Source organism: Balaenoptera acutorostrata, chromosome 5 (genome assembly GCF_949987535.1).
Source record: "Balaenoptera acutorostrata chromosome 5, mBalAcu1.1, whole genome shotgun sequence".
Taxonomy (NCBI): domain Eukaryota; kingdom Metazoa; phylum Chordata; class Mammalia; order Artiodactyla; family Balaenopteridae; genus Balaenoptera; species Balaenoptera acutorostrata.
The window spans coordinates 23,411,290-23,436,254 of NC_080068.1; the positions used below are offsets into that span (position 1 = coordinate 23,411,290).

The 24,965-nt window shown below is 42.7% G+C and overlaps 1 protein-coding gene across 3 annotated transcripts in view; it reads left to right on the plus strand.

The window, feature by feature from the left end:
• Nucleotides 1–24,965, plus strand: part of MGST2 (microsomal glutathione S-transferase 2) — a 39,266-nt gene that overhangs the window by 8,734 nt on the left and 5,567 nt on the right. For 2 of the 3 annotated variants that reach the window (XM_057547388.1, XM_057547387.1), the window contains exons 3-5: nt 19,851–19,921; nt 22,887–23,100; nt 23,600–23,814. In XM_057547388.1, coding sequence (XP_057403371.1) covers nt 19,851–19,921; nt 22,887–22,927 — 112 coding nt within the window. In that variant the 3' untranslated portion in view covers nt 22,928–23,100; nt 23,600–23,814. The remainder of the gene's footprint in view (nt 1–19,850; nt 19,922–22,886; nt 23,101–23,599; nt 23,815–24,965) is intronic. The other variant, XM_007172933.3, reaches the window with a different exon arrangement.

Here is a 24,965-nt window from a genome sequence, read left to right on the forward strand (position 1 = left end):
GAGTGAGGGCTACTGTTCATTGTGGTGCGTGGGCTTCTCATTGCGGTGGCTTCTCTTGTTGTGGAGCATGGGCCCTAGGTGTGTGGGCTTCAGTAGCTGCAGCATGCAGGCTCAGTAGTTGTGGCTCATGGGCTCTAGAGTGCAGGCTCAGTAGTTGTGGCACACGGGCTTTGTTGCTCTGTGGCATGTGGGATCTTCCTGGACCAGGGCTCAAACCCATGTCCGCTGCATTGGCAGGCAGATCCTTAACCACTGAGCCACCAGGGAAGCCCTGTCCCTCATTCTTTTTTTTTTTTTTTTTTTTTTTTTTAAAAGGATTTTCTTATTTATTTATTTATTTATTTATTTTATTTTTGGCTGTGTTGGGTCTTCGGTTCGTGCGAGGGCTTTCTCCAGTTGCGGCAAGCGGGGGCCACTCTTCATCGCGGTGCGGGGACCGCTCTTCATCGCGGTGCGCGGGCCTTTCTCTATGGCGGCCCCTCCCGTCGCGGGGCACAGGCTCCAGACGCGCAGGCTCAGCAATTGTGGCTCACGGGCCCAGCTGCTCCGTGGCATGTGGGATCTTCCCAGACCAGGGCTCGAACCCGTGTCCCCTGCATTAGCAGGCAGATTCTCAACCACTGCGCCACCAGGGAAGCCCCCTCATTCTTAAAATATATATTAGTCGTAAGTTGACCTCCTGGACTGATCTTTAGTTTTCTTTTATCTTGAGTTTTTCATCTTCTTGGACTTTTGTTCTTTCAGGGAATTTCTTGAACTTCCAACTTTTTACTGATTTTTTAAAAAATTCAAATATGAATTTAATTCCTAAGAATTAATTTTTATCCTTTGATTGTTCTTTAATTCTTCTTGTTGCTGCTGCTGTTATATCATTCCTTTCTTGTTTCATAGATGCAGTTTATTCTCTTCTATCTGAGGATTTTAATTATTAAAAAAAAATCTTCCTTTATCATTTCTGTTTCTTCCAAGTTCCTTCTTATTTTTCTATTTTGGCCTTTGCCTTTAATTTTTATTTGTTATTCACCCGTTACATATTTTTTGAGCACCTCTATGTATTAGTTGGGAGATAGTAGTGAAGAACTCCGACAAAGATCCTTGCCCTCTTGAAGTTTACCTTATAGCCAAGGAAGACAGAAAATACACAATAAGCAGATAATACCATAAGAAAATAAGATATCGTGTAAGAAGGTGGTGTTAAGCTATACAAAAAAAACGAGAGCATTATATAGGGACGTGGGGGTGGGTTGCTGGGGCATGAGCTAGAGTGGGTTGCAGTTTAAACAGAGTGGTCAGTGTAGGCCGCACTGTGAAGGTGGCACTTGAACAAAGACTTGAAGCAGGTGAAGGAGTTAGCCATGTGGCCATGTAGGGAAGACGCTCTTGAGATAGAGGAAATAGCCAATGCAAGGACTTTAAGTGGAAATGTGACTGGTGGGTAGCAAAGAGGTTAGTGTAGCTGAGAGAGGAAGCTGGCAGAGAGTGGTAGGAGGGAAAGTCAGAAAGGTAATGGATGGCCAGACCAGGCAGGACCTTGAAGGCCATTGTAAGGACTTTAGCTTTTTCTCTAAGTGAAATGGAAAGTGGTTACAGGGTTTTAAGCAGAGGAGTAACATGATCTTGTATTTTAAAAGGATCACTTCGTCTGTTTTGCAGAGAATAGACTGTCTGGGTGCATTGGTAGAAGCAGAAAAATACGGGTGAGGGATGATGGCGACTTGAACCAGGAAGATAGCAGATGACATATGAGATATGGCAGATTCTGGCTATATTTGGAGGGTAGAGCCAATAGGATTTCCTGAAATAACAAATAGGGAGTGTGCGAAGAGTCAGGAACAGCTTTCAGATTTTTGGCCTGAGCATCCCAAAGGATGGAATTGTGACTAACTGAGTCAGAAAGGGCTGCAGGAGGAGCAGTTTTGGGGGGAAGACCAGGAGATGTGACTTAACACTACAGCTAAGGAGAGGCTTTAGACACTGTGCTCTACTAAGCTATTTGGATTGTTTGTTATTGCACCATAAACTGGCTAATACATTGTTGCTTACGCATCCAAGCAGAGATAGAGAGTAGACAGTTGAATATACCAATCCGCATTTTAGCAGAGAGATCTGAACTGGAAATATAAATTCAGGAGTCATTGGCACATGAAGATGATTTAAAGCCAGGACACTGGGTGACATCTTTAACAGCGTGGGTATAGGTCAAAAAGAGGAGAGGACCAAAGACTGAACCTGGAGCCCTCCAGCCTGATGAGGCCAAGAAAACAAGGGTCCAGCAAAGAGATCTGAGCAAAAGAGACCCTAGAGGCTTTACTCAAATATCAGGTCATTCTTGATTGACTATCTGTGCAATTTAAGAAAGAGGCACTAGGGAGAGAACTGGGGGCTCTGTGTGCACAGACGGGGCTTACAGAGTAGGCAACTTCACTGAAGGGTGATGGATCAGGAGGCAGCTTTCTTCTGGGGGGACCCCACATGACGGCATCTGCAGGTCATCTTTATGGGACCGTTGACTTCCTCTAGGAAGAAAACCCTGAACTCCCCTGTGTGGGAGGAGGGAGTGAAGGGTGAGGGAGGAGGGTGGGTATATTAGGCCTGCCTTCTAGTAGTCTGACAGTGTGGTGGGTGAAGGAAGGAAGCGTCTTCCACTGTGCAGTATGTGAATTCACACTATTTTTTTTTTTTTTAATATTTTTGCCTTGTTTTGTGTCCTCAATTGGTTTTTCACTTCAGTTACTTTTTTTTTTTTTTAATTAATTAATTAATTTATTTATTTATTTTTGGCTGTGCTGGGTCTTCGTTTCTGTGCGAGGGCTTTCTCTAGTTGTGGCAAGTGGGGGCCACTCTTCATCGCGCTGCGCAGGCCTCTCACCATCGCGGCCTCTCCCGCTGCGGAGCACAGGCTCCAGACGCGCAGGCTCAGCAACTGTGGCTCACGGGCCCAGCCGCTCCGCGGCACGTGGGATCTTCCCAGGCCAGGGCCCGAACCTGCGTCTCCTGCATTAGCAGGCAGGTTCTCAACCACTGCGCCACCAGGGAAGCCCTGAATTCACACTATTATCAGTACAGAATTTTACCCTCACGCTCCATTGTTCTTGGAGCCCTCAGAGATTCTCTGGTTCAGTTTCTCCAGACAATAATCCTCCCATCTCCTCTGATGGAGGAGTAGGGTGGGGCTCAGAGGTGGAGCGGAGCCAAAGCCCTCCTTCTACAGTCTTTCAACGAATTCTTCTGTTTCAGCCTTTGGCCTCCAAGGGACCTGGGCCCCAGTTGCTGAGCCTCTTGGGTTCTGGGATAAGGATTGTCTCAGTCTTTTTTTTTATCTGCTGTGCCGCGTGGCTTGCGGTATCTTAGTTCCCCCACACGGGACTGAACCCGGGCCCTCGGCAGTGACAGTGGGGAGCGCTAACCACTGCGCAGCCAGGGAATTCCTTGTCTCAGTCTTCACTGGTTCTTCCTCCTACAGGCACGTAGCTTCAGCTCTCTGCACTCTGTCAACTTAGCTATTGTTCCCCTTGTGCTGGTTTTCCTTCAGAAATGTGCTACCATCTCTCTTCCACTGCTGTGTCTGCTCCCGTTCTCTCTGTTCTTGAAGACTTTCTATCTATTTTTTATTCCTTTACTGGCATTTTAGTGAGGTTTCAGGAGGGAGGAGAAACAAACACGGGTTCAATCTGCCATGTTTAGCAGGAAGTCCTTGGGATGTGTTCTCGACACCATCTGGACACCCATTTCCCCCCATTCAACAGAGGAAGGGTCTCATGCTCAGAGTCTCCAGCAGTCAATAGCATCTAATAAGAATCTGACAACTTTCTGTTTTCATGGCATTTATTTTTATACTTATCTTTTATTTAGAAAGTTATACTCTTACATCACTACCGCAAGTGGGAACAATTTCATTTTTCCGAATTTGTGTGAGTCAAAAAGAAGTTGATTCATAGAAAAATAATAAGAGGTATATGGAGAAGCTAAATTTTTGACAGTAATATATTAAAGTTTGGAGTTTAGGAGATACCATACTATTTATACAAATGATCACAGGAGGAAATTCTGCATCTTCTCACTTTGTCTTTCATGTTCTGAGACTTTGTTGGGGAGTGTTGGATTTCCAGCAGGCTAAATTCTTGGGTCACTTCTGGTTCTATGTTCGTTCACATAGTTTTCACAGATTTGATTTTCTTTCGAGTTACTGCTCTCTCCTTCCTTTTCTGCATCTGTACTCCTCTTGTCCTAGGAATAAAGCTGGATACCATTTCCAAATATTTCTCTTAAGTTGCTGTCTATAAGTATCCAAATCCAATTTCCTTGTTAAATGTGTTTTGTTTGATTAATCATGGCAGAACAGAGAGGGGTTAAAAAATAATAACCAATCTTAGGGTGGGGTGGGGGATTTGGAGCCATAAAATACCTTTAAGGTCACAGTATAGTTGTCCTGGGTTCTCTCTGAAGGGTGGACGGGAATGGTCCTACTCCCTTCTCTGAATTTCTTCTTGGATATTCCAGGGCAGTAGCCCAGTTCTTGCCTTAGGTTCTAAGGTTTAGGATGAACTTGGCCAGATCAGAGAAGATTCATGGCTGGTGAAGCCATTTCGACTTTATCTGAGGTAGTTAGGGCAGGAGCCCCTGGGATAACCAGTTTATTCCAAAGCCTAATTGGCTACCTATTTTCTTTTTCAAGGAAGGCGCCCTTGAGCTCTGCAAATCCCCAAGAGGGAATGCACTTTCTTTTCTGGCTCTCCTGGACCAAAGCATTGAGCCCCTTCAGCCTCCCTTGAAGATCTTATGGCCTCATGAGTAACAGAAATGCTGCCTCTTCCCCTGCTCTTTCTCCTGCTGCTTTGCCCTAAGCGTAGCCAAGAAGCCCGGTGTTATGACTAATTCTTTCTTTGAGCGGAATTTGACATCTCATAGCAACCATTTCGAGGTCCATCTGACCACCCCTGAAGTACCTGTTTCCTGTCTGAGGGTCGCCTCAAGTTGGATGCTTACTTGTCAAGCAGCGATGATTATTATGGGGCCAGCTTACCCGAGTTACTAGCCCAGGGCCCCTTCTCTAGAGGCCCCATTCATTTCCTCTTCCCTTCCTCCAGGGAGGGCATTAGAGGTGACTCTTTCTAGAGTTTTGCAGTCTTTTGCCAGAATACACTCTTTGAAATTATGAAAATAGCAGCTATAATTTCACGGAGGGCCATTTCTTCATGGTATTGCTAAGCTTAGAAAATTCTATCTAGTCTAATTTGAGCACCTTGATCCCTTTAGATTAAAGGCTTTTATAAATTTAAAAAGTAGATCCAAGTAATAAATTGATCTTGTTGTAATTCAAACATATTTCCTCTGATTCTATCCTCACCAGAAGAGAAGAATAGCTGCTGATGACCTCACTCTTTTTCAGACACTTGAGGACCATTATTAAATGTCTTTCATCTTCTGTATTTTGAGGCTAGGTAGCAGAAATTCACCTTTTTTTTTTCAATCATTAAACAATTTGGTTGTTCTCTTTAGACTAAAATTTTTCATATTCTTTCTAAACCTGGAGCCTAGAAATGTACATAGTATCCCAACAATGGTTCCATCAGTTCTGGGTGAGGTAGAAGAATTGCCTCTTACTTCTTTCTTGTATTTAACTCTATTTGCTTAATGCTGAATTTTTAAGTTCCTGTTCCAGAATTAACCTGCCACAAGGCACAAGTAAACCCAATCATCATGAATCTGAGAACTCTTTAGAAATGTTAGCCTTTTCTTACTCTACTAGAGTTCTTCTTTTTCTTCTTCCTTTTATTTTTTTTTTGCCATTTTACTAACTCCTTATGTCACTTTGAATCCTGAAATTTAGAAATTAAAACTGTTGACCATAATGCATGCCTAAAACCCATGGAGAAAAGGAAAATTCACAAATAGAGTAATTTTTCAAGTATTCTGCAACACCAGGATTATAGTAATATGAGTCACCTACTTTTGTAGTAGGTACAAAAATGATAAATAATAGAGAGACAATAAACACATCTCCATTCTTATTACAAGGTACTGATCTTAGACATTAGCTGAAATCCCAAGATGTACTTTTTCACTGAGTTATAAAGGGCTTGGGTTCTCCAAGATGAGAGAATGACTAAATGATGAGTTCTTCAAACTCCATCCTCCTCTAAAACCCACCTTGTATTAGTCAGCTGGGGCCACTGTAACAAAATGCCATAGACTGGGTGGCTTCAATGACAGATATTTATTTTTCACAGTTTTGGAGGCTGCAAGTCTAAGATCAAGGTTCTGGCTGATTCTATTTCTGGTGAGAGCTTTCTTCTCTTGGCTTAATGTGTCCTCACATGGCCTTTCCTTGGTGGAGGGGTGAGAGAGGGAGGGAGGGAGAGAGAGAGAGAGGGAGAGGGAGGGAGAGAGAGAGAGTCAGAGTCAGTCAGTCTGGCAGGTGTCAGAGAGCTCTCTGGTGTTTCTTCTTATAAGGGCACTAATCCTATTGGATCAGGGCTCCACACTTCTGATCTCATGTAACCTTAATTACTTCCTTACTCCAAATACAGCCTCACTGAGGGATTAGGGCTTCAGCATGTAAGTTTTGGAGAGACAAACATTTAGTCCACACCACCACCAAACAGCTTCTGTCACACAAGCTGGGTGATTCTCAGGTAGTCAGGGGACGAGAGGCAGCTAGAATTTGGATGAGCTGCCAGCCTCACTCCCTCATCTCCCCATCCTGTTCCTTATCAGCAGTACCACTGAAGTGCTAGTTAGATTTCATGCCCTCCTGCCATTAGCAGCAGCCTCCCTCCTGTGTCCCAGAGGGTTACTTGACAAGGAACAATTTAGATAGTTACAGATCTGTATAAAAAGATTAGCTCCAGCAACCTCTCATCCCCAAGCCTTTTCTGAGCATATTAACCTGTTGCTCTGACCCCCCAGCCAGTGTAATAATCCAGAACACTTCTTAGGGTCAAAAGCCAGCAGACCAAGGCTAGGTCATCTGTTAATAGTGCAAATAGCTCATGGAGGTGTGCAACCTATTGGTGCTATTTCACAACAAGTCACCAAAACAAAAGAAGAAAGAAAAAGGAGCAGCAAAAATCTTGAACGAGGGAAACCTCCTTTAAGTTGCCTTGTCTGCTTTTTATTTATTTATTTTATTTATTTTATTTATTTATTTATGGCTGTGTTGGGTCTTCGTTTCTGTGTGAGGGCTTTCTCTAGTTGTGGCAAGCGGGGGCCACTCTTCATCGCGGTGCGCGGGCCTCTCACTATCGCGGCCTCTCTTGTTGCGGAGCACAGGCTCCAGACACGCAGGCTCAGTAATTGTGGCTCATGGGCCCAGTTGCTCCGTGGCATGTGGGATCTTCCCAGACCAGGGCTCGAACCCTTGTCCCCCGCATTGGCAGGCAGATTCTCAACCACTGCACCACCGGGGAAACCCTGCTTTGTATTTTTAAAAGATGTCATACTCTAAGCATGGCATTAGAAGTGTCCTCTGGCTGTTCAGGTTTTCCTCTATGGGAAATGGTTCAGATTTTCTATGAACACGATTGTCATAAGCAAAGTTTCATGTTGAGTGTTTACGAGAAATCTATCAAATAGCAGAAATATTCAGAAGTGTTTTAGGCCAAAGATTTCCCAAATGATGTGTACACATTGAGGGGGCACACTAAGAACTCTGCTGTGGGAGTGAGGAAAACATTGGAGCTCCCATTTATATTTACTCTTAAAATATCATCTTTTAATTTCTATTTTGTGTTTGTTTTATAACGTATATGACACTCTTTTCCAGTCGAATGTATTAGCTTTGCTAATGGATCAACCCCATATTCCCAGTGGTTTAATGTAATGGAAGTTTACCGTTTTTCTTGCTCATGTCAAGTCCTACGTGGGTGCTCCTGGTTGGGTGGCCTTCCACATGGTCATTTAGGGACCAAGGCTTCTCCCACCTAAGGGTTCTGTCCCCATCCGGGTCCTCAGCGTTCTCTCCATGCAACCAGTGCGTGGGGTGAAGGGAGCTTGGCACACCAGCTGCTTAGTCATCTGGCTCAGAAGTGATGTATTTCGTTTCACTTACTTTCCACTGGCAAGAAGTAGCCCCACTAAGATCCCAGGAGACTGGGAAGTGTATCCCTGACTGGGCAGCTACTGCACAGCGCCAACTTCACACCCTCCCTGTTGTCGGCCAGCCACCTCTGCTATAGTAGGACATGTGGATATTTTTTATCGGGGTTATGCAATTAAAAAAAGTCAGAGACTAGGGTTTTAGGAACTGCCAGAATGCAATATGATTCTTTCTTTTCCAGTATGGGGTGAGCTTTATAGTACATACACTTAATGACGGAGACAGGGCCCAAGCAGTACTTAGTTTAGGAGTACCTTCACTGTTCCCAGCCTTCGGGTCCAGACAGGGTTCTGCAGTGGTCACATGTCCTGAGCCCCCAGGCCCAGGCTCCCTTGGAGTTGGGGACGGACGATGGGGGCTTTCAGTGGCTTTAAATATTCAGTCTCCATGGGCTCCATTGGTCCATCTTCTAGGGTGACCAACTCTTTCCAGTTTGCCTGGGACTTTCCCAGTTTTAGCACTCCGATTTCTGTGTCCCAGGAAATCCCTCCGTTCCAGGCAAACCCCGGATTGTCCTGGTTTAAAAAATCAAAGTCCCACATTCTGAAAACCTGTTCAGTCCAGGGCAAACCAGGATGGCTGGTCACCCCACTGTTCTTCCAGTAAAGACTCTTTCTGTTATTACCCCTGGGTGGAACTTGAGGCCCATGGTGACATCTGCCTATAACAAAAGAGAAGCTTCTCCCTCATCTTTTTATGGGAAGCTTAAATATCAAAGAGCACAGGATTATAGTGGCAAGAGGGCTCTCACCAGGGAATGAGTAGACAGACTCATTTTCCCTCAGCGTGGACACGCAGGAAATGGGGCAGAACCAACGTTACCCCTGTTCCCACGCAAAGGGGGACTGACACTGCTGCTGCCAGCTGATTTCTGTCCCGTAGGAGATTTTTCCTGAGGATCTCCTGTAATATAATCTGCCTTCATGTCCAAAAAGAAATCATCAATTATTTTCACTTTGGTTTTCCTGTCAAAGTGACTGTAATTAGTCACTGATAGGATTGTGAAGGACACATTTTCAGTGTTCGGTCCCCGTGAGTTAAACAGTGTCTGTGGACAGCTCACTGTGAACAAGCTGTTCTGGAGCACATCCGGGCATGGACCACCTAACGGTGCTGTGGGATCTGCAGGGACCCGAAAGTGCTGGTGGTGGAAGGACATGGTCACGTGGTGGAGGAGGTGCAAGAGGTCAGACCGAGCAGCCAGAATGGGATTCCAGTTACTTTAAGGCCAAGCAACACCCGGTGTCTTCAGCAGGCAGCAGCAGGGAAGACCGTTAGCAATAGCAGGGCCCCAGGCTGGCTGTCAGAGAATTATCTTCAATCTCTGAAAGATGATAGTGGGACACATCTTCAGGGCTTAAGGCGGGTCGGTAAACAAGGGACCAGGAGAAAAGTACAACCAGCGCAGCTGGGGCATGAGGTCAGGGTGAGACCAACAGTGACTAACGGCTTATAGGGGACAAAGAGTCTCATTTCTTAGGAGAGGAGGGTGCAGAGATACGGTGCTAAACTGCCCACATACACCAGGCTGTGCCCTCTGGGAGCACAAATGCAGTTACACTCACATCCCTGCCTGAGTCTCCGACTTCTAACCGCCCCTGCTCCCCCGGGACCTCGGCACTCCTTTCCCCCATCTTCTCAGTTACTTCCTGGAGCCCCCGGGGACGTGGGCAGGGACAATTCTGCTGCCTAGCAATTGAAGGGAGGGGCCATGCCACTGCCCTGCTCCAGTCCTCCAGTCCTGTGAGTTCGGGATCCCTCCCCAGGTTCTGGAGTCTTCCATGACTGCTCTCCGGCTGCTCTTTGGTCTGTGGCAGAGGGAGGTGAGGGCTGTGGCTCTCTGCAGCTGTTTGGCACTTCTGTCTGAGGCATAGCACTGCAGGCATCTGGAGTTTCACCAGTCCCTTCATGAAGACCGTCCTTCAGCTTTCAGCCTGGTCTCCACTCAGGTGTGAAACCGGTCCCCTGGCTTGGGCAGGGGTGGGAAAGACCCCAGAACATCCCTCCGTTTTCCTCATTTCCTCTTTCCTCACTCTTTCTTGCCCAGAGGCCTTCTTCCTCTTGCAAATAAGAGACACAAAAGCGCACCTGCATCTCAGTGTGTGTGGACGGATGCCCACAGGGGCCACAGACCCAAGGTTCTGCCTCTGCAGCTCAGTTTGGGCTTGGCTGGGATGCTTTTATATAATATCATCTGCCCCACGTGCCTAGCCAAGGCTGCTAGTACAGTGGGGAGAAAAAACCTTCTAAATAGTTAGACTTTATGAAGAATAATATGGACTGGTTTTGAGGGTGATTTTTTTAAAAAAATTTATTTCTTTTGGTTGCGTTGGGTCCTCATTGCTGCGCACGGGCTTTCTCTAGTTACAGTGGGAGGGGGCTACTCTTCGTTGAGGTGTGGTGGCTTCTCTTGTTGTGGAGCACAGGCTCTAGGCACGTGGGCTTCAGTAGTTGCAGCACGCGGGCTCAGTAGTTGCAGCAGGGGCTCTAGGACACGCAGGCTTTGGTAGTTTTGGCATGCGGGCTCAGTAGTTGCGGCTCGCGGGCTCTGGAGCGCAGTTTCAGTATAGTTGTGGCGCATGGGCTTAGTTGTTCTCTGGCATGTGGGATCCTCCTGGACCAGGGACCGTGTCCCCTGCATTGGCAGGCGGATTCCCAACCACTGCGCCACCAGGGAAGTCCGAGGGTGATTTTTTAAAAAAATCTCATCATGGCTAATTTTGTGTCGTGTTGTGGAAAAACTTACCCCTTAAATTTTGGGATAATTTAAGGTGTTTTACAAGACTAGATAGAAGATGGGACAATTGTGTTTTGTTTCCAAAAAGGATAAAACTCGTAGAAGAAGACAAAGGGGATCATGCCCTTGACATTGGGTGTGGAAAATAGAGCATACTTCTGCTCTTCTACTTCATGGAAAACAGGTCCATGGATTTAGCCGAGGAAAAGGAAATGTTTTTTAACATAGCTGTAATTATTCTGACGATTCACATTTGTAAAGCATCTTTTCACTTAACCTACCATAGGAACTCACAAACTTTAAAAGACGTTAGTAAAAAAGCAACCATCAGAAGCAAAATAATGCCAAGGATAGGAAATGGCAGAAAGACAAAGCTCAGTTATTTCCCTAAGAATGAGAAAGTTGTGGCTATGGTTTGTGAGGGTATCAGTGTCAGGCTCTGGACAAGATATTCCTTAGGTCATTCCAGTGGCCTTTCAGGCCTTAAAGGCAACAGTAAAAAAAAATGAAGAGGAAAGCATTTGGCATTCGTATTCTGCATTTCTGATGTGACAGGGGTCTGAGGATCGCTCTTCTGGCTCTTAGAGAGCTGCGTGGGTGACTTTACCGTTGTCATTGCCGGCTCAGGGTTAGAAAGGTCCACTCGTGCTTCTGACTCTGCACCAGCTGTGGTCTTTATATGAGCGCTGAGTTATGCAGTTAGTTAGGAAGCTTTTTTACCCAGCTTTAAGAGATGGCTGAATGATTAGCAGGGAGTTTTTTCTAATGTAGTTGAGTCAGAAACTAATAAGGTTGAGTTGACCCATCCACAATTTCCCGTAGATTTATGGAGAATGAGGAAAGAATTATGCTTTGTAATTAGGCTTTCTTCTTCTTCTTCTTTTTTTTTTTAAAGCTTTTTTTTAAAATTTTTTATTTATTTATATTTATTTTTGGCTGTGTTGGGTCTTCGTTTCTGCGCGAGGGCCCTCTCCAGTCGCGGCAAGCGGGGGCCACCCCTCATCGCGGTGCGCGGGCCTCTCACCGCCGCGGCCTCTCTTGTTGCGGAGCACAGGCTCCAGACGCTCAGGCTCAGTAATTGTGGCTCACGGGCCCAGTTGCTCCGCGGCATGTGGGATCTTCCCAGACCAGGGCTCGAACCTGCGTCCCCTGCATTGGCAGGCAGACTCTCAACCACTGCGCCACCAGGGAAGCCCTATTTGTCTTTCTTTATCTGGCTGATTTCACTTAGTATAAGGCCCTGCTGGTTCATCCAGTTTGTCGCAAATGGCAGGATTTCCTTCTCTTTAAATGTTGAATAATATTTCATTACATATATGTATATCACATTTTCTTTATCCATTCATCCACAGTTGGATACTTAGGTTGTTTCCATATCTTGGCTACTGTGAATAACACTGTAATCAAGATGAGAGTACAGATATCTCTTCAAGATGGTGATTTCATTTCCTTTGGATATATACACAGGAGTGGGATTCCTGGATCATATGGTAGTTCTAGTTTTAATTTTTTGAGGACCCTCCATACTGTTTTCCATAGCGGTCGCATCAGTTTACACTCCCGTCAGTGGTGTATAAGGTTCCCTTTTCTCCAAGTTATTGCCAGCACTTGTTCCTTGTCTTTTTGATAATAGCCATTTTAACAAGTGTGAGGTGATATCTCACTGTGGTTTTGATTTGCATTCCGCTGATGATTAGAGATGTTGAGCACCTTTTCAGGTACCTGTTGATCACATTTATGTCTTTGGAAAAATGTCTATTCAGGTTCTCTGCCCGTTTTTTAATTGGGTTATTTGGTTTTCTCTGCTATTGAGTTGTATGTGTTCTTTGTGTATTTTGGGTAGTAACCCCCTATCGAATGTGTGGTTTGCAAATATTTTTTCCCATTCCATAGATTGCCTTTTCATTTTGTTGGCAGTTTCCTTTGCTGTGAAGAAGCTTTTTAGTTTGATGTAGTCCCACTTGTTTATTTTTCTTTTTGTTGCTTTTGCTTTTAGTGCCAAATCCAAAAAATCATTGCCAAGGCCAATGTCAAGAATATTTTCCCCTATGTCTTCTTTTATGAGTTTTATGGTTTCAGGTCTTATGTTCAAGTCTTTAATCCATTTAGAGTTGATTTTTGTGTATGGTGTAAGACAGGGGTATAGTTTCATTCTTTTGCATTTGGCTGTCCAGTGTTCTCAACACCATTTACTGAAGAGACTATCCTTTCCCCATTGTATATTCTTGGCTCCTTTGTAAAAACTAATTTACCACATATGCATGGGTTTATTTCTGGCTCTCTATTCTGTTCCATTAATCTATGTGTCTGTTTTTATGCCAATACTATACCGTTTCAATTACTACAGCTTTGTAATATAACTTGAAATCAGGAAATGCAATGCCTCCAGCTTTGTTCTTCTCTCTCAAGGTTCCTTTAGCTATTCATGTTCTTTTTTTGGTTCCATATGAAATTTAGGATTTTTTTCTATTTCTGTGAAAAATGCCACTGGAATTTTGATAGGAATTGCATTGATTCTGTAGATTGCTTTGAGTATTATGGACATTTTAACTATCTTTTTTTTTTTTTAAATGGAAGTTTTTTGTTTGTTTACTTAAAGCCTGGATTATGTGAGATGTCAGGAAGCTACTGTTTCACTAAATTTATCATTTCAGCTTTTTGGTGAGACTTGCAGTTCTTTTTTTAAATTTTATTTATTTATGGCTGTGCCGGGTCTTCGTTTCTGCATGAGGGCTTTCTCTAGTTGTGGCAAGTGGGGGCCACTCTTCATCGCGGTGCGCGGGCCTCTCACTATCGCGGCCTCTCTTGTTGCGGAGCACAGGCTCCAGACGCGCAGGCTCCGTAGTTGTGGCTCACGGGCCCAGTTGCTCCGCGGCATGTGGGATCTTCCCAGACCAGGGCTCGAACCCGTGTCCCCTGCATTGGCAGGCAGATTCTCAACCACCGCACCACCAGGGAAGCCCCATTTTAACAATCTTAATGCTTACAATTCATGAGCATGGAATACCTTTTCATTTTTTTGTGTCTTCTTCAGTTTCTTTCATCAATGTTTTTTAGTTTTCAGTTTACAGGTCTTTACCTCCCTGATTAAATTTATTCCCAAATATTTTATTCATTTTGATGCAGTTGTAAATGGGATTGTTTTCTTAATTTATCTTTCTGATAGTTCATTGTTGGTGTATACATACACAAATGATTTTGTACGTTGATTTTTTTTTTAATAAATTTATTTATTTATTTATTTTTGGCTGCATTGGGTCTTTGTTGTTGGGTCTTCGTTGCAGACCCTATTGGGTCTTCGTGCAGGCTTTTGCTAGTTGTGGTGGACAGGGGCTTCTCTTCACTGTGGTACACAGGCTTCTCATTGTGGTGGCTTCTCTTGTTTCGGAGCTTGGGCTCTAGGCGCACGGGCTTCAGTAGTTGTGGCACATGGGCTCAGTAGTTGTGGCTCGCAGGTTCTAGAGCACAGGTTCAGTAGTTGTGGGATGCGGGCTTAGTTGCTCTGCGGCATGTGTGATCTTCCCAGACCAGGGCTTGAACCCGTGTTTCCTGCATTGGCAGGAGGATTCTTAACCACTGCGCCACCAGGGAAGTTCTGTATGTTGATTTTGTATCCTGCAACTTTACTGAACTTATTAGTTCTAACAGTTTTTTGGTGGAATCTTTAGGGGTTTTTATATATAATATCATGTCATCTGCAGAGACAAATTTACTTTTTCCTTTCTGATTTGGTTGCCTTTTATTTCTTTTACTTGCTTAATTGCTAAAATTTCCAGTACTATGTTGAATAGGAGTGATGAGAGTAGGCACTCTTGTCTTGTTCCTGATTTTAGAGGAAAAGTTTTCAGCTTTTTATTGTTGAGTATGATGTTAGCTGTGGGCTTGTCATATATGGCCTTTATTATGTTGAAGTGTGTTCCTTTTATACGCAGTTTATTGAGAGTTTTTATCATAAAAGATGTTGAAATTTGTCAAATGCATTCTCTGCATCTATGGAGATGGTCATGTGATTTTTATCCTTCATTTTGTCAATGTGGTGTATCACATTGATTGATTTGTGTATGTTGAATCATCCTCGCATCCCTGGGATGAATCCCACTCAGTCGTGGTGTATGATCCTTTTAATATATTGTTGAATTCAGTTTGCTAAAATTTTGTTGAGAATTTTTGCATCTATGTTCATCAGGGATATTGATCTATAATTTTCTTTTCTTGTAATGTCCTTGTCTGGCTTTGGTATCACAGTAATGCTGGCCTCACAAAATGAATTTGAAAGTGTTCTCTCCTCTTGTATTTTTTGGAAGGATTTGAGAAGGAATGGTATTAACTGTTGTTTCAGTATTTGGTAGAACTCACCAGTTGTGGTCCTGGTCTTTTTTTTGTCAGGATGTTTTTGATTACTGATTCAATCTCCTTACTAGTAATTGGTCAGTTCAGATTTTCTATTTCTTCATGTTTCAGACTTTGTAGGTTGTATATTTCTAGGAATTTATCAATTTCTTTTAGATTGTCTACTTTGTTGGTATATAATTGGTCATAATAGTTTCTTATGATCCTTAGTATTTATGTGTGATCAATTGCAATGTCTCCTCTTTCATTTCTGATTTTATTTATTTGAGTCTTCTTTTTTTTCTTCTTGGTCTAGCTAAAGTTTTGTAAATTTTGCTTACCTTTTCAAAAAATCAGTTTTTAGTTTCATTGATCTTTTGTCTTTTTAGTCTCTATTTCATATTTTTTCTCTAACCTTTGCTTTTTCCTTTCTTCTACTAAGTTTGGGCTCAGCTTGTTCTTCTTTTTCTAGTTCCTTGAAATGTAAATTTAGGTTGTTTATTTGAGATCTTTCTTTTTTTCTTAATGTAGGTGTTTGTCACTATAAACTTCCCTCTAGAACTGCTTTTGCTGTACTCCATAAGTTTTTGTATATTGTGGTCTCCATTTTCATTTGTCTCAAGATATTTTTTGATTTCCCTTTTGATGTTTTTCTTTGACTCATGTTCAAGAGCATGTTTTTAAATCTCCACATATATATGAATTTTCCAGTTTTCTTCTTGTAATTAATTTCTAGTTTCATACCATTGTGGTCAGAAAAGATGCTTGATATGATTTCAATATTCTTTTTTTTTTTTAAATAATTTATTTATTTTTATTTATTTATTTTTGGTTGTGTTGGGTCTTCGTTTCTGTGCGAGGGCTTTCTCTAGTTGTGGCAAGTGGGGGCCACTCTTCATCGCGGTGCGCGGGCCTCTCACCATCGCGGCCTCTCTCGTTGCGGGGCACAGGCTCCAGACGCGCAGGCTCAGTAGCTGTGGCTCACGGGCCCAGCCGCTCCGCGGCATGTGGGATCTTCCCAGACCAGGGCTCGAACCCGTGTCCCCTGCATTGGCAGGCAGATTCTCAACCACTGCGCCACCAGGGAAGCCCTCAATATTCTTAAGTTTATTTATTTTTTGATCTATTCCATATGCACTTGAGAAGAAATGTCTGTTTTGCTGTTGTTAACTGGAATGTTCTGAATATGTCTGTTAGGTCTACTGGTCTAATGTGTAGTTTAAGCCCAATGTTTCCTTATTGATTTTCCATCTGGATGATCTATTCATTGTTGAAAGTGGGGTATTGAAGTCTCCTACTCTTATTGTATTGCTGTCTGTTTCTCCCTTCAGATCTGATAATATTTGCTTTATATATTTAGGTGCTCTAATGTTGGGTGCATAAATATTTACACTTGTCATATCTTCTTGATGAATTGATCCCTTTATCATTATGTAATGACCATCTCTATCTCTTGTTAAAGTGTTTGGCTTAAAGTCTATTTTATCTGAATCTCTTGTAGGCAACATATAGTTGGGTCTTATATTTTTTTATCCATTCAGCCACTCTGTGTTTTTTGATTGGAGACTTTAGTTCATTTACATTTAAAGTCATTATTGATAGGTGTGAACTTATTATTGACATCTTGTTAATTGTTTTCTGGCTGTTTTGTAATTCCTTTGTTCCTTTCTTGCTCTCTTCCTTTGTGATATGATGATTTTCTATAGTGCTATGCTTTGATTCCTTTTTCATTATCTTTTGTATATCTACTATAGACTTTTTTTTTTTTTACTATAGACTTTTGCTTTGTGGTTACCAAGAAGCTTACATAAAACATCTTATATTTATAACAGTCCATCTTAAGCAGATAGCAACTTAACTTTGAATGCATTCAAAAGCTCTATATTTTTACAGTCCTTCCCCATTTTATGTTTTTGATGCACAAATTTATATTTTTTAGTATTGTATAGCTATTAAATTATTATTGTTTTGTTTTTAATACTCTTGTCTTTTAACCTTTATACTAGAGTTGTAAGTGATTTACCCACCATCACTGCAATATGAGAGAATTCTGAATTAAATTATATATTTACCTTTACTGGTGAGTTTTATACTTTCATATTAGTAATTAGCATCCTTTCATTTCAACTTGAGGACCTATATTTTTTACATATGTCAGTATTTTTATTAATTTTTAAATAAAAATTTCAAAGGTTACTTTCCATTTACAGTTGTTACAAAATATTGGCTGTATGCCCCATGTTTAACAATACATCCTTGAGCCTATCTTACACCCAGTAGTTTGTACTTCCCACTCCCCCACTCCTCTATTGCCCCCTCCCCCACTGGTAATGACTAATTTGTTCTCTATATCTCTGAGACTGCTTCTTTTTTGTTATACTCACTAGTTTGTTGTAAATTTTTAGATTCCACATGTAAGTGATATCATACAGTATTTGTTTTTCTCTGAAGACCTCGCTTTAACATTTCTTATATCAAGTCTAGTGGTGATGAACTCCTTCAGATTTTGTTTCTAAAATTCTTTATCTCTTTAATTTTGAAGGACAACTTTTCAGGGTAGAGTATTCTTCGTTGGCAGTTTTTTCTTTCAGCACTTTGAGTATATCTTCCCACTCCCTTCTGGCTTGCAAAGTTTAAAATTGCTTCTTTGTTTGCTATGGTCCTGTGAGACTTGTGAATGCAAGCCTCATTGGCTATCAGAGCTAGGTGATTTGGAGGCCTGTCCCTCAGAGAGAAGCTGCAAAAGCTGGGGTGCCAGATGTGTGTACAGACTCCTTCCAGACAGATGCTGGCAATCTGGTTTTATCAGTGGAGCAAATTGAAGGAAGTAGGCAAGAGAAGTGCCCATGAGCTCCCCTGGGCTCCAGAGAGGATCTCAGCTAACCCTTGGATACGTGCTAAACTAGAAGCTGGGTCTCCAGGCATCAGCTTGTAAAGTATGGAGTCAAACCCTTTCTAGAGAAAGACTGGAGACAGGAGTTTTTGCCTGCTTCCTCTGAACTGAGCCCTGGAGGCTTAGCTGTACTGAGTGTTCGTGTGCTCTGTTAAGAATTGCTTTTTTGTTTGCTATAGTCCTGTGGGTCTCATGGATGCAAGCCCCATTGGCTTGCAGAACTAGGTGTTTTGGGGACCCAGCCCTCAGGTGGAAGTCTTAAAAGTTGGGGTGCTAGATATGCAATCTAAACCCTTTGCTCCTCAGGGAGAAGCTGGGGGTTGAGGATTTTCTCCTGAAGGTATGGTGCTATGCTAGGGGTGGTGTTTATGATGAGAGTGTGTCTCAGCTTCTCCTACTTATTTCAGTGTGGCTACTTTTTTTTTTTTTTTTTTGGCCATGCCACACGGCTTGCAGGATCTCAATTCCCTGATCAGAGATTGAACCTGGGCCACGACAGTGAAAGTCTGGAATCCTAACCACTAGGCCACCAGGGAACTGCCAGTGTGGCTATTTTCTTATTCGCCTGATGTGTAGGAGTCATTCAGCTGGTTTCTGGATTTCTTTCAGAGGGAATTGCTCTGTGTGTATCTGTACATTCAGTGCATCTGTGGGAGGAGGGAGGTTTAAGAGCCTCCCATGTCACCATCTTGGTCACAAAAGAAAAGAAAACAAAACACTTTTTTTTTCATTAAGAAAGAAAAGAGAAAAAAAAGCGAAAAAAAGAAGAAAAAAAAAGGAAGAATCATTCATGGTGACCTGGGTTAGAAGACTCAGCCTTCAAGAACCAGAATCAACTGTTTCTGGGTCAATTGCCTCATAACCTTACATACTTAAGCTTTACAGCTTAAGGAAGGATGTAGGATCATTTCTAATCCTGTAGATTATGACTCTTCCACCAGGATCAACTCAAGACCTCATTGCGAATTACATTAAAGTTTTTTTTCTGGTTGTGATATTGTCAGGAAAGAGCTCAGCCAACCTAACCAAGATCACTTGGGGGTGTAGCACAGGAAGGAAGATGAATATAGTTCATCTTTTTTCCTTTTGCTAGGTGCAGATGAATTAATTATAGTTCCCAGAGAAGCATTCCCTTTCGCTTAAAATAGTGTCAGATTTTCCATCCAAGTCTTCTATGAATAGAAGCTATTTGACTTGACATTAGGACAGAGCTTTGGAATCTGGAGATGACACAGACTACCTCTGTTTCTCTGCAAGGCATCCATCAGCTTGGGTTCTCAGTCTTTAGTTTTTTTTCCTCCATAAAATGGGAATGAAATACGCTCATTCATTTATTTCAGGAGGCTTTAGGGGAATTATTTAAAAACCATTTTTAATGTGCTGAGTAGCTCAAATGGAAGGCAATAGATGCAAGGGAATTCTGGGGAAGAAATCCATTTAATATGAATTGAGTTATTTTCTGAGTTATTTAGATAAGATACAGAATGATCTTTAAGCTAGAAATCAGGACCATCTCCGGGCCTGTCTTTTGGAAAAGAGCTACACTTCATTTCTATTGCTGGCAACTTACACGTAGGAGAGTGATTCTTAGCCCTGCTCTGAGGTTTAAAAAAATGTTTGAGTCCCACCTTGAAAGACTAATTTTACCTGTAAGGACATTTATGCTCTTTAGGTTAATTCTTATAATTATTTTTGTAAGAAGAGGGTGGACATTTACCTATAGATGAAAACTCACTGCTTTAATGTATAGTTTTTTTCATAAAATAACCCACGTCTTTATTTTCTTCCTGCAGACAAAACTGTGTGGAGTTTTACCCAATATTTATGATTACATTGTGGATGGCGCGATGGTATTTCAACCAAGGTAAGTTTAATGACGACTATGGTCCTTACAACTATTAAACAGCAGATACACAACCAGACATCTACTGATCCTGGAAGTTGTTTTAAACAAAATAAGCACTGTCTGTTTGCATCAAAGAACACTGTGCTGCAGATAGGCTAACTTTGGCATCATTGTAATTTAATTCAGTGATTTTTTAAAAACTTGGAACAAACTGTACGTGGGGGAATCCAGAATGAATATGACATGCGATTTTGTCTTCAAATCTAATACGCTAAATTCTAATTTATTTGCAGGAACAGAACACAGAATTAACAGTTCACCCTAATAATTATAGCTAATATTTATTGAATACTTACTTTGTGCCAGGTACAGTTTTTAAGTGTCATGCATGTATTATCTCATATGTAGAATTTACCTTCCTCTGTGGCAGGGTCTGTAATTCATTCCTGCTTTACAGGTGAGGAAACTGAAGTACAGAGAGGTTAAGTCGTTTGTTTAACTTAACATTCCCCAATGTAGGAGAAAAGTAGCTTTTGAGTACAGAGCAGGGTTTATAGGTATTTGACCCAACAACCCATGTACTTTTTGTTAAGAGTTTCCAAGGATGTAGCGCTGCTACTACTGTATGTAGAAACTCTATAAACATCTGCTTTCCATTTGAATGGGGTATCCTTGACGAGCTGAGGGCTTTACCCAAACTCTGCCCGCCCCTTTCACGGGAGCTCAGACTAGCATCAGCTACCTTATTTGGAGAAATTCAATCCCTTTTTCTTTCTGATAACTCTCGTGGCCTCATTTGGGTTTGACACTTGATTGCTACGATTTAAATAACCCCAAATCTAGCTGGTTTTTAAAGGCAGCCCTATCACCTCCCCTCTTGTAATTTTTACTGTCAACTGAGAAATTTTAGCTAAAATGTCCTCTAGAGAATGATTTAACTTTTTTTTTTTTTTTTTAATAAATTTATTTATTTATTTATTTATTTATGGCTGTGTCGGGTCTTCGTTTCTGTGCGAGGGCTTTCTCCAGTTGCGGCAAGCGGGGGCCACTCTTCATCGCGGTGCGCGGGCCTCTCACTATCGCGGCCTCTCTTGTTGCGGAGCACAGGCTCCAGACGCGCATGCTCAGTAATTGTGGCTCACGGGAACAGTCGCTCCGCGGCACGTGGGATCTTCCCAGACCAGGGCTCGAACCCGCGTCCCCCGCATTGGCAGGCGGACCCCCAACCACTGCGCCACCAGGGAAGCCCCGAGAATGATTTAACTTTGTTCCAACTTACATTTTTATCCCTTAAGGGCAAGAATGAAGGCGGCAGGTCCTTGTCAGGTGAGACCACATTCACAACTAATAACAAAAGTGCCTTTTGTTAATGGGACTCGGCCTCTGCCACTTGAACCTTTGGATTTCACTGTGATGGGCTGAATGAGGCCGACCGCCTATCAGGAAAGGATTTCTTGGGTATCTTGTTGTAATTTGCACTCTTTCTCATCCAGAGTAGGTTGCCTATTAACTGCCTTGAACAGTTCCCATTGGATTTGTGGGAGTAATGGATTAGATAGGGAGTTTCTAAACCGCAACGTGCTCAGAATCTCTCCCCTTCCTCAGAGGCCAGGTGGACCTTCCACCCTTTCTCCTCCTGCTGTTTGCTGGGCCCCCTCGTTCTCACCCTTCGGGGCCCAGCACAAGCGTCATTCCCTCACAGGGGCCTTCCCTGACCCTTCTTAAAGGCGGCCTCCTCCAGTTCCTGGCGGCCCACCTCCTTCATTTCCTTCACAGCACGTTCAAGTCGTTTTTCTTCTTGTTTTCCCCTTTGTTTTCTGTCTTTGATGATAAACTCCATGAGGGCAGGGAGCTTGTATCTTTTTCACAGCTAACTCCAATCCTTAGAATAATACCTGGTATATAGTAGAAGCCAAAAGAAATGTTTATGACCTAATAAAATAATGAATTTCATTTTATCCAGCATATCAGAGTCCCACAGACAGACTTCTAGTGTTTCTAAGAGGGCTCTGGCAATTTACATCTGTGAAGTGTCGAGGAAGACAGAGGGTCCCTAGTGTAGGGAAGGTATTGAGAGTTTTCATTGGACTGGATGGCAGAACAGAACCCCACACTTTACATTTCTTTTAGGTAAAATTTGTATTTAGTGAAATGCACAAATTTTAAGTGTACCATCCGATGAGTTTTGACAAGTGTATACACCTGTCAGTCAAAGCCCTATCAAGATATGGAACATGACAACCACTCAGAAAGTTTCCTCCGGTCCTTCCCAGTCCCTTTCAGAGGCAGACAATGCTCTGATTTTTTTAAATCATAGTTTAGTTTTGTCCATTCTAGAACTTTCTATAATTGGAATCATAATATGTACTCTTGCATAATGCTTCATTCACTCAGCAGAATATTTCTGAGATTCACCATGCTGTTTGTTGCAAGTTGTCTGTTTCTTTTCATCGCCAGGGGGGGCTCCACTGTGTGGTTATTACAGTTTGGTTATCCATTCTCCTGTGGATAGATTTCCAGGCTGTTTTCAGTGTTTGGCTATTATGAATAAAGCTGCAATGACCATTCTGTACAAGTTTTTTTATGGACATGTGCTTTCATTTCTCTTGGGTAAATACACAGGAAAGGAAGGAATTGCTGGGTCAAAAAGTAATGTTTAGTTTTATAAGACACTACCAGAACTTTTCCCAAAGTGGCTGTACCATTTTGCATTCCCACAAATAATGTATGAGATTCCAACACCCCCAATATTTTATGCTTCAGTCTTTTTAAAATTTCGCTATTCTGGTGGGTGTGCAAGTGGTGTCATCTCATTGTGGTTTTAAATTGCAGTTTTGCTGATATTGAATGATGTTGAATAATGTTGAAAAAATTTTCATGTGCGTATTGGTACATTTGTTTATCTTGCTATGTGAATTTTCTATTCAAATATTTTGCCCATTCAAAACATTAAGTTGTTTTTCTTTCATTATTGAATTGCCAGAGTTCTGCACACAAGTCTTTTGTCAGATACACGTTCTGTGAGTATCGTCAACTTTCACACCGCATTTTGAGAGGCTGCCATCATGTTCTGTGTCTTTTCTATTTTTTTTCTCTGTAGTTTTTGATACTTAGACAAGTACACCAGACAAGTCTGGTGTACATATATGTCCGTCACCAGTATTTCTGGGGATACTCAGAAGCTGCTAAAAAAAAAGGTAAGGAACACCCAAGAATTGTGTGTTTAGACAAAAAGTAGCAGGATGGAGCCTATATTAGCTTCCTGTTCCTGAGAGTAATACAGCACTTATGGCTATGACGGCAGAAGTGATCTATGTTGCCTGAGGCCAAGTCTCACCAGGCCCTACACAATTAGGTGTGAGACAGGAAATTGCAAGGATAAAACTGTACACTAAGTGTGCACTCTTTTGACCGCCACACTTTAAATCCTTGCAAACATTTTGCACTATCTCCCAAAAGTTACCAAGGAAATAATCCCTCCCAGCCTTGATAATCCTTTGAATGTTCGGAAGGAGCCGCTTGACCTCTGTGGCTAGGCGTCCTCTTTAATTTATCTGACGAATCAAAATTTTCAAATGGCGAAAACATGGAAGTTCTGGGCAGTGTCCACAGTGAGAGTTCTGCCCCAGGCTCCCCAGGGTCATCCCTGGAGCCCAGTTTATTTATCACCTCTCTCTCTCTCACATCCGCCCGCAGGATCACTGGTTTCCGGTTGAGTCTGGGGCTTTTGGCCTTGTTGACTGTTCTAGGCACCCTGGGGATTGCAAGCAGCTTTCTGGATGAATACCTGGACTTCAGTGTTGCCAAGAAACTGAGGCACTTCTAACGTTCCCCCCTCGCTTTGCTCAAATGCTTGCAGAAGATGTTTCCACTCTAAAGGATAGACGGTGCCACTTGTTCAATTACGAGAAGTAAGTCTCCTTTGTTTGAAGTGGCTTTGGAGAAACATCCCCGTTAGATTTTCCTGTTAGTCTAACAACTGAAGTTTGCTCTGAGGCGGGGGATCCGTAGCGTCAGTGGAAGTGTGTTGAGCCCTGGTTTTAGAAGCACATGCCAAAGTCACGACTGCTGGTGTAGGGAGAAAGCAGCCTGACCTGTCTGTGTCTAGGGCTTTCCGTGGACCACTGCCATCACTCACCTCTAAGACTGCTTCCCTCTTGATGGAAGGTTCCAGATAGATGCTGATAAGGCAGCTGAGCCCACTTCATTAGTTGCAGGAATGCAACAGTTGGTGAGGGAAGTCAGGCAAACACATCAAGTAGCCAGAGAAGAGAGTCATCAACTAACAGCACAAAACACATCTGGCTGTGAAAATGGACTTTGTAACAAACAAAGGAAAAAGAAAAAAAAAAGGTGTGTCATTTTCAAGAAACCATCCAGAGAAGAGTGCTCGGGGAACATCTTGCCCCTGGGCAGGGGAAGGAGGGTCATGGTCATGGCTGGAGAGCCTAGGCTGGGTTCCACTGCACTTCCCATGCCACGTGGGGCTGGGGGCCTGCTGCTGTTGGACCCTGATGTGCAGTCACTGTCTGGCAAAAGGCAAATGACCCTTCTTCACTTTCTTCATCTGTAAAATGGGAATGAGTCTTCAGGGACCTTAGGAGAATGGAATTATGAGCATATATAACTTTTTAGCATCAGGAAAAGAGCTCTCAGTAATTTTTCTAAAGAAAGTGTGACAGCCTTGAATCTGGTGTAGGCATCTCCAAGAAACTTTTTTTTTTTTTTAATTTTTATTTACTTATTTATTTTTAATTTATTTATGGCTGTGTTGGGTCTTCGTTTCTGTGCGAGGGCTTTCTCTAGTTGTGGCAAGTGGGGACCACTCCTCATCACGGTGCGCAGGCCTCTCACTATCGCGGCCTCTCTTGTTGCGGAGCACGGGCTCCAGACGCGCAGGCTCAGCAATTGTGGCTCACGGGCCTAGTTGCTCTGCGGCATGTGGAATCTTCCCAGACCAGGGCTCGAACCCGTGTCCCCTGCATTGGCAGGCAGATTCTCAACCACTGCGCCACCAGGGAAGCCCCCAAGAAACTTTTTATTGGGCCTTTTTTGGTGTGTG